Source organism: Hippopotamus amphibius, chromosome 5, assembly GCF_030028045.1.
Source record: "Hippopotamus amphibius kiboko isolate mHipAmp2 chromosome 5, mHipAmp2.hap2, whole genome shotgun sequence".
In the NCBI taxonomy this organism is placed as follows: domain Eukaryota; kingdom Metazoa; phylum Chordata; class Mammalia; order Artiodactyla; family Hippopotamidae; genus Hippopotamus; species Hippopotamus amphibius.
The window spans coordinates 19,235,646-19,252,516 of NC_080190.1; the positions used below are offsets into that span (position 1 = coordinate 19,235,646).

General features: G+C 44.8%; 1 protein-coding gene across 1 annotated transcript in view; it reads left to right on the top strand.

The window, feature by feature from the left end:
• LOC130854180 (guanylate cyclase 2G-like) overlaps positions 1-15,897 on the top strand; it is a 43,171-nt gene extending 27,274 nt beyond the window's left edge. Inside the window, 7 exon segments of the mRNA XM_057736942.1 lie at positions 7,201-7,371; positions 8,752-8,892; positions 9,794-9,986; positions 11,722-11,896; positions 13,101-13,199; positions 14,477-14,568; positions 15,793-15,897. Of these exon segments, the coding sequence (XP_057592925.1) occupies positions 7,201-7,371; positions 8,752-8,892; positions 9,794-9,986; positions 11,722-11,896; positions 13,101-13,199; positions 14,477-14,568; positions 15,793-15,897 (976 nt within the window).
• Positions 15,898-16,871: the final 974 nt, after the last annotated feature.

Genomic DNA, 16,871 nt, shown 5'->3' on the forward strand with positions numbered 1-16,871 from the left:
TTTAAAAACAATTAGAAGACAAATCACAGTTTGGTTACCAAAAGAAAAAAAAATTAAGGAACTCAGAACTACATAATTTATTCAATAACAGCAGCCAGAGCAATTCTGTTAGAAAATGAGTCAGAATACTCCCCTGAATTCAAAATCCTCCCCTGAATTCCCATTTGGGGAGTGAAAACTAAGTCCTTACAATAGCCTGCAAGATCCCTGAGGCCTCTAATGGAGCCTCTGTGACTTATATTCATGTCCTAGGGCTGCCCTAACACATGATCACAAGCCTGCTGGCTTGAAACAACAGAATTTATTCTCTCACAGTTCTAAAGGCTAGAAGTCCAAAATCAAGCTTCGGCAGGTCTGAACTCCCTCTAGAAGCTCTAGGGAAGATCCATTCGTTGCCTCTTCCAAGGTGGCTCCCCCAGCATCCCTGGGCTTGTGGCCATGTAGATCTGGGTAGAACCATCTTCACATTGCTGCCTCCTCTGTGTGGATCTCTTCTGTATGTCTCTTATGAGGACACTTTTCATTGGATTAGGGCCCACCCAGATAATCCAAGATGATCTCCTCAACCTGAGATAATTATATTTGCAAAGACCCTTTTTTTTTTCAAATAGGGTGGCGGTCACAGGTCCTGTGGATTAAGACACAGACATATCTCTCTGGGACCACCATTTCGCCCTCTCATCTTCCTAATTCCATCTCCCATGCCTTGTTCCTTTCAATCACACTGGCTACCTTTATGTGCCTCCAAAGCGCCAGACACACTCCCACCCCAGAAACTTTGCACATGCAGTGCCCTCTGCCTGGGCACCTCTTACCTCATATTTGTATATACAAATTTGCCTCATTCTTTCTTAAGGACTACAAAATTTTTCATTGCAAGGACATGTCATATATTATTGATTGATGGACACTTTGACTGTTATCCATTTTTGGCTGTTCCAAATTGCTGCAATGAGCAGTCTTATATCTTTGTGGGCATGTATGAATGTTTCTTCAGGATAGATTTCTTTTCATGAAACTGAAGAGGTAAATGTATTTTAAACATATTTAAATTTTTTTGATAAATGGTGTCCAATTTTCTACTTACAAAGGATACATTTAGGTTTGGGCTATTTTCTTTTTCTTTTTTTTTTTTTGTGGCCAGATTGTCTCTCACCACATTTCATGAGGGAATTAAGGCCAAAAGCAATGAGAGGTGAAGCAAAATCTGATCAAAATTGATAAGAAAATGTATAGTAGATGTAACCCCCGGGCACTGTTATTTCCCACTTTGGCTGCACATTGGAATTTCCTGGGGAAATTTAAAAACCGCTGAGCCTTGATCTCAGCCTCAGAGCAATGATGTCATTGGTCTGGGGTATGGCCTGGGCATCTGAGTTTTTAAAGTTCCCCAGGTGATTCTAACATGCAGTTCAGGTTGAGAACTTGGAGAGCAGACAGTTATGTGTGTGTGTGTGTGTGTTTCTATGTAAATCCAGCACACCTTTCTCTCTTGATTTTTTTTCTTTTTATTTCTTCTTTATTGCCTTGCCTACCATTTCTAGTCCATCCCCATGGCCCATCCCAAGTCTTCTCTTTAGATCATCATGTGTTCCCCGGAGACTTTTTCAAGTCAGGAGACTTTCTGAGTGTACTAGTTGCTTTGAAAGCAGATTCTCATTCTAATTTGTGGCCAAAAGAAGCAGAGGTGAGACTCATCCTAAAAGGTTAATCTCAAATCCAAGGGCATCTGAATTTGGAAATAAGCATCTAAACAGATCTTCCCTCACTGAACCCAGGCAGGAGCCCACCTACACTTGTTAAGCTCAGCTGCCATGTGATTGTGCCAACTGGGGTGGGGGAGGGATGGGAAGACTCTGGACAATCAGTATATTTCCCCCTCATTGTCATCCTCTGCTCACCAGGTAAATGAGAACTGGTCACAGGGGACCCTGGACACATAGGACCACAGCCAGGAAAAGTACAATGTGCACCTAATTTATGGACAAACACACCCTTCCATTAGCTTCTCATACATCCCTGCAAACAATCCTGGTGCTAGAAACAGTGTCAATTCTCTGTTCACACTAGACCAATGGTTCTCAAACATTTTAGCAGGCAACAGAATCACCTGGAGGGCTTGTTAAAACACGGAACTGCTGGGTCCCATTCTCAGCGTTCGTGACCCCGTCGGTCTGGGGTCAGGCTTGAGAATTTCTATTTCTATCAAGATCCCAGGTGATGCTGAAGATCCACAGTCTGAGAAGCACTGGTCTAGCGTGGTCCCTGGACCAGTAGGAGCAGCAATGGAACCTGTTAGAAATGCAAACTTCAGGCCTTACTGCAGACCTTCTGAATTGGAAACTGGGGGTGAGGGGTGGGCCCAGGATCTGTTCTTTAATTAGCTCCCCATGTGATGCTTTTTTTTTTAATTAATTCAATTATTTATTGGCTGCTTTGGGTCTCTGTTACTGCACACGGGCTTTCTCTAGTTGCGGAGAGTGGGGGCTACTCTTCGTTGTGGTGCGCGGGCTTCTCGTTGCAGTGACTTGACAGGCTCTAGGTGCTCGGGCTTCAGTAGTTGTGGCACACAGGCTGAGTAGTTGTGGCTTGCGGACTGTAGAGTGTGGGCTCAGTAGTTGTGGTGCTCAGGCTTAGTTACTCTGTGGCATGTGGGAATCTTCCTGGACCAGGGCTCGAACCCGTGTCCCCTGCATTGGCAGGCAGATTCTTAACCACTGTGCCACCAGGGAAGTCCTTCTCATGTGATTCTGATGCCCACTAATGTTTAAGACTCGATTTCCCCTCTTCCTATGTTGTCCTCTTAAGAAAGAAGTTACAATGTGAACGTTCCACCTAAGGATGGGGGAGTTTGCTCTACCACCTTCAATGGAGAAATATTCACATAAATTATTTGAAATTTATTTCTACAGGTTGTCTACTCTCTCCCATTTATTTATTCATTCAATTGCCTATCCTTTTAGTTTGTTTGCTTGTTTTTAAGAACTTTTATTGAGATACAGTTAACAGACAATAAACAGCAAATACTTAGAGTGTATAATTTGCTATCCCAATCTCCCAGTTCATTCCCCCCCAACCCTCCCCGCGTTCCCCACTCAATGTCCATGTGTTTGTTCTCTACACCTGTGTCTCTATTTCTGCCTTGCATTTCCTCTTTCATAGTTGTTAGCATTTGCCTTAGGTATTGAGGTGCTCCTATATTGGATGCATATATATTTATAATTGTTATCTCCTCTTCTTGGATGGATCCCTTGATCTTTATGTAATGTCCTTTCTTGTCTCTTGTAACATTTTTTATTTTAAAGTCTATTTTATCTGATATGAGTATTGCTACTCCAGCTTTCTTTTGATTTCCATTTGCATGGAATATCTTTTTCCATCCCCTCACTTTCCATCTGTATGTGTGCCTAGGTCTGAAGTGGGTGTCTTGTAGACATCATATATATGGGTCTTGTTTTTCTATCCATACAGCCAGTCTGTGTCTTTTGGTTGGTGCATTTAGTCCATTTACAGTCAAGGTAATTATCGAGATGTATGTTCCTATTACCATTTTCTTAATTGTTTTGTTGTTGTTTCTGTAGGTCCTTTTCTTCTCTTATGTTTCCCACTTAGAGAAGTTCCTTTAGCATTTGTTGTAGGGCTGGTTTGGTGGTGCTGAATTCTCTTAGCTGTTGCTTGTCTCTAAAGCTTTTGATTTCTCCATCGAATCTGAATGAGATCCTTGCTGGGTAGAGTATTCTTGGTTGTAGGTTCTTCCCTTTCATCACTTTAAATGCATCATGCCACTCCCTTCTGGCTTGCAGAGTTTCTGCTGAGACATCAGCTGTTAACCTTATGGGAGTTCCCTTGTATATTATTTGTTGTTTTTCCCTTGTTATTTTTAATAACATTTCTCTGTCTTTTAATATTTGTCAATTTGACTACTATATGTCTTGGTGTGTTTCTCTGTGAGTTTATCCTGCCTGGGACTCTCTGCACTTCCTGGACTTGGGTAGCTATTTCCTTTCCCATGGTAGGGAAGTTTTCAACTATAATCTCTTCCAATATTTTCTCAGGTCCTTTCTCTCTCTCGTCTCCTTCTGGGACCCCTATAATGCGAATGTTGGTGCATTTAACATTGTCTCAGAGGTCTCTTAGGCTGTCTTCAGTTCTTTTCATTCTTTTTTCCTTATTCTTTTCCACATCAGTGATTATCACCATTCTGTCTTCCAGGTCACTTATTCGCCCTTCTGCCTCAGTTAATCTGCTATCGGTTCCTTCTAGTGTATTGTTCATTTCAGTTATTGTGTTGCATACCTCTGTTTGTTTGCTCTTTAATTCTTCTAGGTCTTTGGTAAACTTTTTGATCTTTGCATCCAGTCTTTTTTCAAAGTCCTGGATCATCTTCACTATCATTATTCTGAATGCTTTTTCTGGAAGGGTGCCTATGTCATCTTCATTTAGTTGTTTTTCTGGGGTTTTATCCTGTCCCTTCTTCTGGTACAAAGTCCTCTGCTTTTTCATTTTCTCTATCTTTCTGTGGCTGTGGTTTTCAGTTCTGCAGGAGGAAATATTCCTGATACTGCTTGATACTGCTGTCTGCCCTCTTGTGCAGGAAGCTATCTAAGAGGCTCATGTGTGCTTCCTGATGGGAGGGACTGATGGTGGGTAGGGCTGGGTGGGCGGAGTTCAGTAAGACTTTAATCCAATTTGGTGAGCGGAGCTCAGTAAAACTTTAATCTGCTTGTCTGCCAATGGGTGGGGCTGTGTTCCCACCTTGTTGGTTGTTTGGCTTGAGGCTACCTAGCACTGGAGCTTACAGGCTTTTTGGTGGGACTAATGGCGGATTCTGGGAGGGCTCAGGCCAATGAGCACTTCCCAGGATGCCTGCTGCCAGTGCCCCTGTCTCCTCGGTGAGCCACAGTCGCCCCCCACCTCCGCAGGCAACCCTCCAACACCAGCAGGTAGGTCTGGTTCAGTCTCCTGTGGGATCACTGCTCCTTCCCCCTGGGTCCTGGTGAGCACATTTTTTTTTGTGTGCCCTCCAAGAGTGGAGTCTCTGTTTCCCCCAGTCCTGTGGAGGTCCTGCAATCAAATCCCACTGGCTTTCAGAGTCTGATTCTCTGGGGATTTCTCCTCCCGTTGCTGGAACCCCAGGTTGGGAAGCCTGACATGGGGCTCAGAACCCTCACTTTAGTGGGTGGACTTCTGCAGTATAACTGTTCTCCAGTTTGTGAGTCACCCACCCAGCATTTATGAGATTTGATTTTAACGCGATTGCGCCCCTCCTACCGTCTCATTGCGGCTTCTCCTTTGTCTCTGGGTGTGGGTGTCTTTTTTGGTGGGCTCCAGTGTCTTTCTGTCGATGGTTGTTCAGCAGTTAGTTGTAATTCCGGTGCTCTTGCAAGAGGGAGTGAGCGCACGTCCTCCTACTCCGCCATCTTAATCCTCATGTGCCTATTATATTTAATCTATAATATTTATATATAATTTATTATATAGTTACTTTATATTTTGAGTTATAATCTAATACTTCTTTATTGATTTTGTTGCTCAAATTGCTTTATCTTTGACCATTTAATTTCAGTTGGCTTCTGTGTACCTTTGACATTCACCCATGGCCAGTGTTTTGTTTTGTGCTTCCTTAGTTTCTGGTAGTATAAGATGCTTGAGCCTCATCTTGTATTTTCCCTGCTCCAGTGCTAGAATCAGCTGCTTCTCTTAAGAAGCCCTGGCTCCTTTATTGGAGAATGAGCACCTGGACAGTAGATGCGCTTATTGCTTCTGGGATGCTGTTACTTCTAGCTCCTGTCAGTGAACAGAGCAAGAGAATATGTGTGTATGTCCTAACCCATATGTATACACACATTCACATCTTTTCCTACCCATCTCTATCTGTTTTTTTTTCTTTCTATTAACTGTATCTGTTTTTTAAACTAAACATGAGTTCATATTGACATCTCCAATGTCATTGTCACATGGTTCATTTATTTTAGTCTGTCCCCATCACTCATCCATAACGTCCCTTTCCAACAGCGAGAATCCTGGCTCCTACCACCTGCCATGCATTTATGTATTTGTTCAATCCCAGTATATGTGTACAGTAGTTTCAGAGTTGTTCATCTGTACCCCCCTGAGAAGCAATTCTACCAACTAAAATCATCGTGATCATGAGTGGTTCCTTTTGACTTTCGTCTTACTGTTTCTGGTCATTTCAAAAGTTACTTACGTTGGCACTTTACCCCCATCGCCTTCAGCGAGTTTCTGTCATACATTTGTGAAACAAACTCTTTGGTCACAGTCTACAGTTTGTCTTGTGGTTGTCCAATCTCCCAACTAATATTTTTTAAAAATTTGCATTCTTTAAGGTTCACTCTTTGTGCTGTAAAGTCCTATGGCATTTGGCAAATACCAAGTGTCATATTCCACCAATGCAATATCGTGCAGAATAATTTCATGACACTAAAAAAAATTCCCCGGTGCTTCCCCTGTTCAACTTTTTCTCCTCCCCAGATTCCTGGCAGCCTCTGATCTATTTTCTGTCTATAATTTTGCCTTTTCGAGAATGTCATATAAACAGAATCATACAGTATGTAACCTTTGCAGATTGGTTTCTTATACTTAGTAATATATTTAAGATTCATTCATTTTGTTACACCCACGGTGTTTTTATACCAAAACACATATACATTGTTCTCAAAATATTATTTCCTCTACAAAACCTGGTGAAGCAGAATGTTTAATAAATGTTGGTAAAAGCCAATGAGGAAGTGAAAGAAAGTAGGTTTACAAAGTTGGACACAGAAACAGGAACACAGTAGTTAACATTGTTAAAATAACTTTTTTGTAATATTTTGTATGGAATGCAGATTGCATAAAGCACACCTTGGGGATTTCTACTGCAAAATGCTTATATACTCCTGAAATCACATGGAGATGTGCTTCATTTCAAGAAAAGTTCTATTAGAAAAAAACCTAACAAAAAACCCCCCAGATTAATTAGGGTGTGCTTATACGTTTTACATTAGAAGTCCTCACTTTCCAGGAGGATTCCTAATATTTCTTGTAAAATATTTAGATTTCTCTGAAATTCTAATCTGTTCAATTTACTTAAAAACTCAATTTACAAATTTAAAAACGTCTGTTTGAAATGAAATGTACTAAATGGCCCAAAGCGCAGACATTTAGCTACCTAAACCCCAGATGGATTTCCGAAATCAGCAGCCGAATCAAGGACCCCAGGGCATCAGTGCCACTTCGACCGTCCCTGTCAGAGGAGAAGGGTGATGAAAAAATGGTGATCATGGTGAAGGCGTGTTGGGATGAATCTCCAGAGAAAAGGCCCACTTTCCCTTCCATCAAGAAAATGACACAGGAAGCCAGTCCCAGAGGGTGAGTTAGATGTGCAGCAGACGTCTTCTCCAAGTTATTTAACAATTAGAATTTTAAAACTATATGACTATGATTGGTTCTGTCTCCCTCCCCCACTCCCTCCCTCGCTCCCTGGCTCTCCCCTCCCCTCCCTCCCCTCCCCTCCTCCCCTTCTCTTCCCTTCCTTCCTTCCTTCCTTCCTTCCTTTCTTCCTTCCCTGTCTGCTTTGCTCATATACTCAGTGCCTACCATATGCAAAGCACTGTGCTACATGCTGGTTGAAATCAAGTGGTAAATTCTTCCTCTATTTCATAAGTGATACAAAAACGGATCAGACATTAGTACTTTCATTGCCCTCCTTTGTCCATTCCAGATACCGCTTATCAATCAAGGCTCTCGTTCCCAAGGAGTTTTGACATGGTTTCAGGCTCTGTTTCAAACCAACATGCCAGGGGTTATGACCAATGCATTGGGATTGGACTGTGGGAAATAATCATTCACCAACCTTAGAGTAGGTTATTGACTTAAATTATTCATGCCTGTCGGGTAATTTTCTCAGTAATAGCTTCACATTAGGATAAATTGTGTCACCTTTTGACCCACTGAATGTAAGAAGCACAGCCATTTAGAAGTAGCTTAAGTAGACAGAAGGTCTGGGCTGGGAGTCAGGGCATCACCTCTTGGTTTGTCCATTTCACTACACATTCTTAACACAACAGCCCTGTGTTCTGCATTTTCCACATCAAAATAGTTTTCAATAGTAGGTCTCAGGTCAGTCAATACTTTTTACTTAGAACATAGGGTCCCCAATGTTAAGGTAATTCTGTTTCCTACGTAAGCCTCAGTCTCCTATTCTAAAAGATAAGGACTTGAAATGATACCTCTGAAGACTATTCTAAACCAAGAGCCTATAGGATCTAGAAATGTCCCTTATGTCTGTCCTCTGAAAAGAAAAGAATGGCCCATCCTGAAATCTACATTTCTGCATGACCATGACAATGGCCTGGAGCCTGCCGGAAAGTGGGGGGTGGGGTGGGGGGCAGTGAAGGCTACCTTTGTTGAGTGCCCGCTGGGTACCAGACACAGCCCCAGTTCTCATTACCTCCCTGAATCTTCGGATAATACAACCCTGCGAGGGATGTATTATCATCCCCATTTCCTGGAAAAAACCAAGGCTCAGAGGATGGAGGCTGCAACTCAAGATCACAGGGCTGGTAAAGGATAAGCTCTGTCCTGCCAGGTGGCCTCATGGCCTTCGTCATTTCACCGCTGTCCATTGGCAACCCTTAAGTAGGAAACCTTAAGGGAGAGACATGTCTTGGAATGTATACTTGGATGTTGTGCTCCACTGTGGCCCTAAAGTTCTTGGAAAAAGACTTAAATCTCTGGGTTCTTTTAAAGCCACGTGAATGTACTAGGCAGTATGGTGAGCAAGCTGGAAGTGTACGCCAATCACCTGGAGGAGGTGGTGGAAGAGAGGACCAACCAGCTAATGGCCGAGAAGAGGAAAGTGGATCAGCTTCTGTCCACAATGCTGCCCAGGTAGTCCAAAGTACCAGGGGCCTTGATGAAAGAATAGAACACCATTGCTATTTAAGGAGGCCCCACATGGAGAGAATATTTCCTTTGTTCTTTTCCTAAGAGAATGTTAGGCTCTTCTAAAATGGGTCAAGCATTTTATGTATGATTTTGTATACCTTATAAAGGGAGATTGAGGCAAATGCCCTCGAATCCACAGGAATTAGAGAATGTAGGTCTGTAAAAGATGGAATATAGTGGATGCACCAACAGAAAGCTACCACTAGATGGCGCTCTAGCTTCATGAGTCCAATTAATTACCACCCACTGCATATTCAGATTATACCTCTGCCCAAATACTTGGCACAATGCAAAATGCACCAGTAACTTCAGATTCAAAACTTGCTTCATTTTTGGCTCTCTTATCACCTGTGCACTCTCTAAACACTTGGCAGAAGCATCTGCTCTTAAAAATTCCTGCCCCCTTATGTGTCTTGAATGAGAAATGGGGTCGGGGCTTTTAAGTGTGTTAATGTGACATCAGTTGATAGAAGAAAAATGTTAATTTATGGGTCGATGAGTGTTTCCATTTGCTTCCACATCTGCAGGCTGAGTCTTTCTCATCAAACTCTATAACCAATAGGGGAAAATGAAATTCCCTCAGGAAGAAAATCTTTTTGAAAAGACATTTATGTGACCTGCTTCTCACCTCTGGATGAATTTATATCCACGAATTCAAATATCTCTTTAGGGAAAATGCAGGCAGAAAAATGGGTGTCAAAAGAATCCCTCGAGATGATGGATTTTTGTTACCCAAAAATCTAACCCACCGAAGCAAAAAGATCTACCAGGGAGACTTTGTAGGGGTCTGTAGCAGGCAAGATGAACGACACTGTCCAAAAACGATCCTATTCTCTGGTTTCAGCTTCATTGGAGCACAGCTCATAGCTGGGAGAGCCGTGGAACCGGAGCATTTTGAGTCCGTGACAGTTTTTTTCTCTGACATTGTTGGATTCACAAAACTCTGTTCTCTCAGCTCCCCGCTGCAAGTTGTGAAGCTCCTTAATGACCTGTACAGTTTGTTTGATCACATCATTAAAACTTATGATGTGTATAAGGTGAGACGCCTGGTTCCTGGGTTGTGGGGACACACATGAGCCTCGTAGGCTGTCTCCTGGGCGTGAGTGAGGACGAATCCAGCCCTAGACATCAGCCAGGAGGAAGGCTCTATTTTGGGCTGGCAGTCTATCTCAATTCAAGGCAGAAACTCAATAGTTGACTCCTGTTTGTTTTCTTGGAAAAGGGCTTGATTCATCACAGTTGTAGGTGCTTGTCAAGAATCATCAGTTGTTCCCTCCGTTTCCTTCCATTATTTTGTTTCACGGTAAACACATTTCTAAAACAGACATTGACCTTCTACTGGCTAATTCCTCCAGTTCCCTCCTGAATATATATATTTTTTCACATTCAGAGAGGCTCACATTTACTCTCCTTTAAAGATCATCCTGGGGTCTGGTGTGAGTCTCACTTCTGTTACTGCAATCCTTGGCGATTCAGGTGAAGATAGACCCCCAAGCTTAGACCATCAGACTCACGGCTAAAGGTCAGACAGCAACCACCCACCTAGTACTACTCTGGGGGTGTATGAACAGGGTCACCTAGAGTGAAAAATGAATTTTGCAGGGGAGGAGAGCAAAACCTGATAATTTGTCTTCACTCATTGTGATGATGAGGCCACTTTATGTGTTTTCTGACTATTCAGATGGGGCCAGGTGATGACTCCAAGGTGCCCATGTTCACACGCACCTGGTGGGCAGCCACAAGTGCACCAGCTCTGACTGTGATCACAGGGCTCTGCCCGTGGTCCTGGGGCCAGGAAGACTTGGGATGGTGTGGTCATGTCCCTCAGTGACACACCCTTATTGGTGCTTCCTCCAAAGTTCCCCAAAGATGTTGCCTCTGTTCAAGAGTGGAAGGAAGGAAGGTACAGAAACTCGCAAAGAGCAGATCACATTCACCTGACAAAATGGAAGCTGCTCTGCTTAGAAGAGCCTACTCTGGGATTTCCTCTTTGTGTGTTCTTCTCAGCTATATATTGCGTGAACTAACGCTAAAATCAGTTTGTATTTCTAAAGGATGTGCCCATGGTGGGGAGAGATAACCTAGAAGCAGTTAGACTCGTGTACTTGTTGGCGTTGGGTAATTTTGGGGTCCAGGAAGGAGACGTGTTCTTATTGCCTGGCTAAGGCCTGAAATTCCACCTTTACCACATCACCTGTGGGTTCTGCTGAAATGCAAATGTATCTGGAAGGGGCTGTGATGTCATGCTTACAAGTGTCATTTATTCTCTATTGTGAATGAAGGATCTGAAAGATGATTTTCTTAGGAGGATTGGGGAAAAAGAGGACAGGTCAGGCAGATACATACATTTATACATATTTTGTATAATGTAAACATACATTGTGTGGAATGAACACATCCAGGTTGAATAAGATGGATTGCACTTGATGGATCCATGAGATCCTTGAAGATTTCCTCCATCAGTACATTGCTACCTAACTGGCTTTGAACTTGGGTTGGGGGAAATATGGTCACCAACACTCTCGGATTTCAGAGGAGAAAGCAGTGACTGGGGAAGAGGGTCAGGGAAGGAAGGCTCTGTGGGAGCCAGGACAAGAGGAGGAATTTGAGGAGATGCTGGGACTTGGATGGAGTGGAGGTCAGGGAGTATGACCCTTCAAAGGATGGGGCCTCGAGGCAGGGTCCGTAATGAGGGGCCTTGTCTCTGGCCCCCCTGCCACCCCCAGCCTCCCTCAAGATGAACACAAGGCCACTTTCTTGCTTTATTTTCAGGTTGAAACCATTGGTGATGCATACATGGTGGCTGGCGGACTTCCCATCCGCAATGGAACCCAACACGTGGACGAGATTGCCACGATGTCCTTGCACTTCCTCAGTGCCACCGTCCACTTCCAGACTGGGCACATGCCTGAGGAAAAGCTTAAGCTCTGGATTGGCCTCCACACAGGTAGACAGCACTAAGGGCAGGTGGCCGTGTGGTCCAGATACGGCAGCAGGTAGTTCTAAATCACATCCTAGGTCTGAGGCTTAATTTAGGAACCTTGAAATTGAATGGTAACATCTTCAAAGGAGAGAAAAGATTGAATTGTCTTTGCATGTGCATTTCTAGTTAGCCAGCTTGCTTGGTAACAACAAGGACACACAAAGACTCCAAGGTGCTGAATCCAAATAAGGAGGAGCCCTCAAACCAGGACAGATGTTTTGGGCTGCTTTCCCTCCAGCCTCTGCATCAAATGCCCTTTGATCTGTCCTGTTTTTTTGTTTTTCCCTAACTCATGGGCCTGTGACTTATGCAGAAGTAACCTGCACTTGGTTTAATGCTATTCTGTCACTATCTTGAAATTCTTAATAATTTTTGCATGGAAGATCCCTTATTGTCATTTGAGACTGGGCCCTGCAAATTATGTAGCCAGACCTGCCCCTACTTATCCTTCACAGCTGAACTAAACTAACACCTGACTCCTAACCAGGATTAATCACTCCCGTGTCTGTGCCCCTGATGCTTTGCTTACATCTCTCGTTCACGAATAACATTGTCGTTAATTTCTGTCTTCATCACCTTGGTTGTTTTAACAAAATACCATAGACCGGGTGGCTTAAACAATAGACAGCTTTGAGGGCTGGGAAGCCTAAGGTCAGGATTCTACCATGGTGGGTTCTGGGAAAGTCCTCTTCCCAGCTTGCAGAGGGCTGCCTTCTGGCTGGGTCCGCGGGTGGAGAAAGAGAGAGAGAGCTCTGGTGTCTCTTCCTCTTCTTATAAGGGCACTAATCTCATCATAAGAGCCTTACTCTTATGACCTCATCTAAACCTAATTACCACTCAAAAGGCCCACCTCCTAATACCGTCATAGTGAGGTTAGAGCTTCAGCATGTGAATTGGTGGCTGGGGGCGGGGGCGGGGGCGGTGGAGGGGCGGGGCGGTGTCACACAAACATTCAACCCATAACAAGTGATTATGTTGCTTTCCACCAAAAGCCTGTGGGTTCTGTAGTTTGCCTCATTGTAAACCCTGAGGTCCATTTCCAAGTTTTGCCCCAAGAGGGTACTTAACGAATATTTATTGAATCGCATTTGTTGACCCCATGTGCATGGTGGAGTCTGACACTTGGGAAACTCAGACTGGCCATGCCCCTCTGTCCTTCCCTTTGCAGGTCCCGTGGTGGCTGGCGTGGTGGGATTCACCATGCCCAGATACTGTCTGTTGGGAGACACGGTGAACATGGCGTCCAGAATGGAAAGTATCAGTTTGCGTGGGTATCCTTTACAGCACGTTGCAAACACAAGATCACGGTCCCTCTGGTCCCCTATCTTTAACCAGAGAGTATTTTTAGAAGCCCCATTTGCATTATTTTGTCTCCTCTTTCCCATCTAAAGGATGAGATCACTATCCACTTCAGACACCACTGGTCACAAGCTTTGTAGACGGGGTTTTGCACTGTGCTCACGATGGAGCCATGTGAACACATGGGACAGCTCCTCCCAAGGCTTTCCATCCTAAACAGTCCTCTACACAGATAATAAGATCATTTAAGTGAGGAGCAGGAGCTGGCAAACTTTTTTCTGAACAGGGCCAGACAGTAACTATTTTAGGCTTTGGGGGTCATAGTGTCTGCTGCAACTATGTAATTGCTGTTGTCCTGTGAAAGCAGCAATTTACAATGTGTAAATGTTGGGTGTGTTTATATTCCACTAAAACTTTGTTTGCAAACACACGTGTGGGCAGGATTTGGCCTGTAGGTAGTAATGTGCCAATCCTGATGTATAGTTTTGGTGATGCCAAAGAAATCTATGGCCAAACTCCAGGGGACATCAAATTCTTTTGCTTTAGAGTAATTTTATTGCATTGATTATTGCTGGACACACCTATGCCCTTTATCCGCTGAGACATTTATCAGCTGGAAAAAAATAATTCCTCAGTGATTAAAGTTTTGAAAAGTTTAACATTCTTTTGAGTTCTCAAATCTTCTACAATATATAAAAACACATGAAAATCTTTTCCGCTCTGATTACGTTGTCGTCTGGATCAACGGAGTCTCAAATCCAGATTTAAACCTCTCTCTTAGCTGGTAAGTAAAGAGTTTAAGGGTAAAATATGAAAGTGGAAATGCTGATGTAGGCTCCAAATCTGACTTTAGTGGCCATTCTGGTTACAAAGGACGTGGTCAGTGGTACAGCCCAGCTCGGGAACCTTCCAGGGAGACCGAGGAGCCCAGCTGACCGCCATCCCTCAGGAGCATCCACTTGCCTATGGAGTCAGCTCTGTCTTCTGTTTCTAAACCAAATATATTAAAGCTTGAGCCACACCCAGCAGCCTCTGAGCCATCCCTGGATGGTTGGGGCTCCCAGCCCACGTCTGGTGTCCCAGACATCAGACAGGTTGTCTGCGATTCGCTTAATGACAGGTGCTAGCAGTCCAAGAATTTGAGGCGTGTGTGTAGTGTTCCCTCCCCACAGCAGCCCTTCCCCACGGACATCCGTGTGAAGTTCACCACCCAGGCCATGACTCGGCTGTCCCTGGTTTCTGCAGCTCTCCGGATTCAGGTCTTCCAGAGCACGGCAGACGCCCTGCTGGCCTTGGGAAGGTATGATTTGCAAAAGAGAGGCGGCATTCCAGCCAAGGTGAGGCCAGACCAACTGCGCCTACCCCCACCCCCCTGCCCTATTTAGGTCCAGTGAAGGAGATACTGAGGAACTTGATGGGATGAGTGATTCACCACGCGGTGGTTTGCGGAGACCACTAAGGTCCACGTAGAGGCTCTCATGACTGCTGGTGGTCTTCCTCCAGAGAGGACTGTACAATCCCCTCGAATGCTCACATGTGGAATCTGTGACCTTGGCTCCCACCTAGACCAACCTCGTGTGTGATGCCTGCTTTCTCTTCGCTACACTGGTCTCCTGGCTTCTGCTTGAACACCCCAAAGACTAGTCTCCCACAGGAAGCAACAACAAATACAAGCCCAGGAATTATAATGCCCACATTCTTCTATTTCCCTTTTCCTGAGTCTAACGTGCCCAGGCAGAGGGGATAGGAGCCCATTGGTTTGAGGGCACTTGGCCTTCATCTCTACATATTTAAATATCTCTTTCCTTTCCCTCTGCCTTCCTTTCCATCCTGGCTTTCAGTCCGTCACTGAAACATACCATGATACCTTCTCATCTTTCTGATAAGCATTCCATTTTGAGGGGAGGTGGTACTCCTCTTGGGATGTTCTCAAGAACATCCTGGAGACATTCACAGTGGGAGTGGTGAGCGGTTACTATGACATTGGGAGTTTGAGAGGGTGTCAGGGTCTAGGGAAAGAAGTAAAAGGGATGGGGTACCTTCAGCTCCCCAGTTTGCTAAGCCTGGCTCTGGCATGATGTATTTCATCAACTGACTTCAGGTAAGAGGAGGATTTTTCTAGAAGTCAACAGTGTAGACCTAGCTTCGAATCTTGTCCCACTAGTTCCTAGCTGTCTCATCTGGGGGCTTGGTTTTATCGTCTGTAAAATAATAGTGCTCTCAAAAGGTGAACCTGTATGTGAGGAGTTTCACCTGGTGCCCCACTCATAGTAAGAACTCAGTAGATATTATTATTATTTTTAAAGGATTTTCTATGCAATAGACTTTAGCCTCGGCTGGCCCTCACCCCCCTAGGCCCTCGCTGACTCTCCACCAGGCTCATCGGCAAAGTCCAAGGACATGTTCACGATTTCATCTATAATGAAGCTTTCCCTCACCAAGGCTCCTGTCTGCCTGCAGTTCTGGCTCCAAACAACATAGTCAGGGAGGCAGCAAGGGCGACCCGAGGTGTCTGCTGAGAGACAGCACTTGACAGGCAGCCTCTCCTCTGCTTCCCACAGGGCAAAGGAGAACAAACCACTTTCTGGTTGAAAGGCAAAGAAAGCTTCAAGCTTCCACTCCCCGAATTTCCTGAGGAAGAAGCTGAAGTCCCAGACATCTTCTGAGGTGAGTATTTTCTTCAAAGGTGTCTGTGGGGTCTCAGGAAAGTCCGGGGGGTGCCTTAACGATCCCATTTAGGGGGTGCAGTTCCGGGGTATGGAGTCAGTCTCCCAGTAGGGGGAGCCATCTAGCTGGCCTCCTCTGCCCACCCTGCAGTCCTGTGGCCTGGAGCAAATGTGGAGTTGGTGGAGCTGGATACAGTGAACTCATTTCCTGGGGAACCAGGGCTGCTGCTCCCAGACCTGCCAGTGAGCCTGCCTCCCCACCAGAGATTTCCAGCCCATCAGCTTGCGAATTTGGAGTGAATCCAATTTCACTCTGGGAAAGGGGAAAGCTGGAGAATGAAGCCTGGGGCCAGGGACCTGTCTTCCGTTGCAAAGTGCCTGATCCCAAACCATCAGTGTTTATTATCCATATCAGCTAATAATCCTGCGAGGACACAGAAGCCCACAGCAGAAGGCGTCTCAGGAGCGTTTTCAGGGGCTAAAGCTCTGAGGTGCGAATCATTGAAATCCAACAGGATCAGGCCCTCCCAGGCAGCAGAACCTCTGCAATCAGTGGCTGGAGGGCCTGGCCCTGAGCTCTCACGTCCCATGAGCTTCCTGTGGCTTCCAAATGGATTTTTTTTTTTAATTATTTTTTTGGGGGTACACCAAGTTCAATCATCTGTTTTTATACACATATCCCCATATTCCCTCCCTTCCTTGACTCCCCCCACCTCGAGTCCCCCCCACCCTCCCCGCCCCAGTCCTCTAAGGCATCTTCCATCCTCAAGTTGGACTCCCTTTGTTATACAGCAACTTCCCACTGACTATCTATTTTACAGTTGGTAGTATATATATGTCTGTGCTACTCTCTCGCTTCGTCTCAGTTTCCCCTTCACCCCCCGCCCCCTCCCATACCTCGAGTTCTCCAGTCCATTCTCTGTATCTGCATCCTTGTTCTTGTCACTGAGTTCATCAGTACCATTTTTAGATTC